This window comes from Zerene cesonia, chromosome 13 (genome assembly GCF_012273895.1).
Source record: "Zerene cesonia ecotype Mississippi chromosome 13, Zerene_cesonia_1.1, whole genome shotgun sequence".
Classification (NCBI taxonomy): domain Eukaryota; kingdom Metazoa; phylum Arthropoda; class Insecta; order Lepidoptera; family Pieridae; genus Zerene; species Zerene cesonia.
Genome location: NC_052114.1, coordinates 143,123 through 144,843, shown reverse-complemented (window position 1 = coordinate 144,843; position 1,721 = coordinate 143,123). Strand labels below are relative to the sequence as shown.

General features: G+C 61.0%; 1 protein-coding gene across 1 annotated transcript in view; it reads left to right on the top strand.

Moving 5' to 3' along the window:
- The first annotated feature begins 467 nt into the window (after positions 1 to 467).
- LOC119831196 (silk gland factor 3) overlaps positions 468 to 1,721 on the top strand; it is a 34,666-nt gene continuing 33,412 nt past the window's right edge. Inside the window, exon 1 of the mRNA XM_038354483.1 lies at positions 468 to 1,716. Coding sequence (XP_038210411.1) covers positions 686 to 1,716 — 1,031 coding nt within the window. The 5' untranslated portion in view covers positions 468 to 685. The remainder of the gene's footprint in view (positions 1,717 to 1,721) is intronic.

Below are 1,721 nucleotides of genomic sequence, written 5' to 3'. Positions count from 1 at the left end.
TTTTTGGAACGAAAGAAATCCAGAAGTATAATTTGTACTTTATTAGTAAGTACAAAATATGTAAATATCAATACCCATATTATATTATTAACATTGAAACTTTCATTGCGAAGGCAGAAATAGAAAAACAGTAATAATAAATATTACAAGTTAAACGCGTCAGCTGTGAAGTTATCGTACATGTCGGTTATCAATGCTCTTAAAACATTCAGGCCGCTGAGGGCCGCCTGTAAATCGTACGAGTAATCATAATGTTTGTAAATAATCAGGTGTCGATGTGAGCGGCGTCGTGTGAAGCGCAGTCAGCGGAGCGGCGCGGGGCGGCGGGGCGCGCGGGGCGGCCGGGTGGCGGGGCGGCGGGGCGGCGGCGGGCGGGGGGGCGCGCGGGGGCCGCGGGGCGGGGCGCAATTACGGCGTCATTAGCGGGCGGCGCTGGGCGGGGCCGCCCCTCTCCGGCGCCGGCGCGCGGCGCGCCGCGACCGCCTCGCCACCAGTCCGCTCCGTGCTGCCGTTGAGCACGCACGCGCATGTCGCTCGCTGTCGAACACGGTGATGTGAGGTGGCCCTCGCTGCCGCAGTGCCGCGCGACTGACGCGCTTGTTTCGCGATCGTGTACGCCAGGTGAAGGCTCCAGAGCCTTCGAACCGGCAAGACGCCGTCCACCGTGGATCTGAGGTACGGCGCCATGGCGGCGACCACGTACATGCCGGGAGAGCTGGATCTCGGCAACCTTAGCGGGTATCATGCTGCTTCGCCGCGCAGCGTCGAGCCCGCTGACATGAAGTACCAGCACCACTTGCACTCCGGCGGCTCGCCGTCACCCGGGGCGCCCATCAACCCGTGGGCGTCGCTGCCGCCGACCGACCCGTGGGGCATGCACCAGCACCACGCACACGCTGCGGACGTGAAGCCGCCGGCGGCGCCGCACGACCACCGCCACCTGCAGGGCGGCTGGCACGCGCCTGTCGTCTCCGCGCACTACGGCGCCGGTTCGCCCGTCACGCTGCACGGCGGATACCCCGTGCCGATGCACCAGCACCACATGTTGCGAGACGTGCAGCCGTCGCCACATCCGCTGCACCACCACCATCCCTTGGAACGCGACCAACCAGAGGAGGACACGCCAACGAGCGATGATCTCGAAGCGTTCGCCAAACAGTTCAAACAACGAAGAATAAAACTTGGTTTCACGCAGGCCGACGTCGGTCTGGCTCTCGGTACTCTGTATGGAAATGTGTTCTCTCAGACGACGATATGTCGATTCGAGGCGCTTCAACTCAGTTTTAAAAATATGTGCAAATTGAAACCGTTGTTACAAAAGTGGTTAGAGGAAGCGGACTCGACGACGGGAAGTCCGACGAGTATCGATAAAATAGCAGCTCAAGGCAGGAAAAGAAAGAAGCGCACATCCATTGAAGTGTCTGTGAAAGGCGCGCTCGAGCAACACTTCCACAAGCAGCCCAAACCGTCGGCGCAGGAGATCACAACCTTAGCGGACAGTTTACAGCTGGAGAAGGAGGTAGTGCGGGTGTGGTTCTGCAACAGGCGGCAGAAGGAGAAGAGGATGACGCCGCCGAACACGCTCGGCGGGGAGATGCTCGAGGGCATGGGCCACGGGCACTACGGGCACGACGTGCACGGGTCTCCGCCGCTGCACCCGCACTCGCCCGCGCTGTCGCCGCCGCACCCGCACGGGCACGGGCACGGGCACGGACAGCACG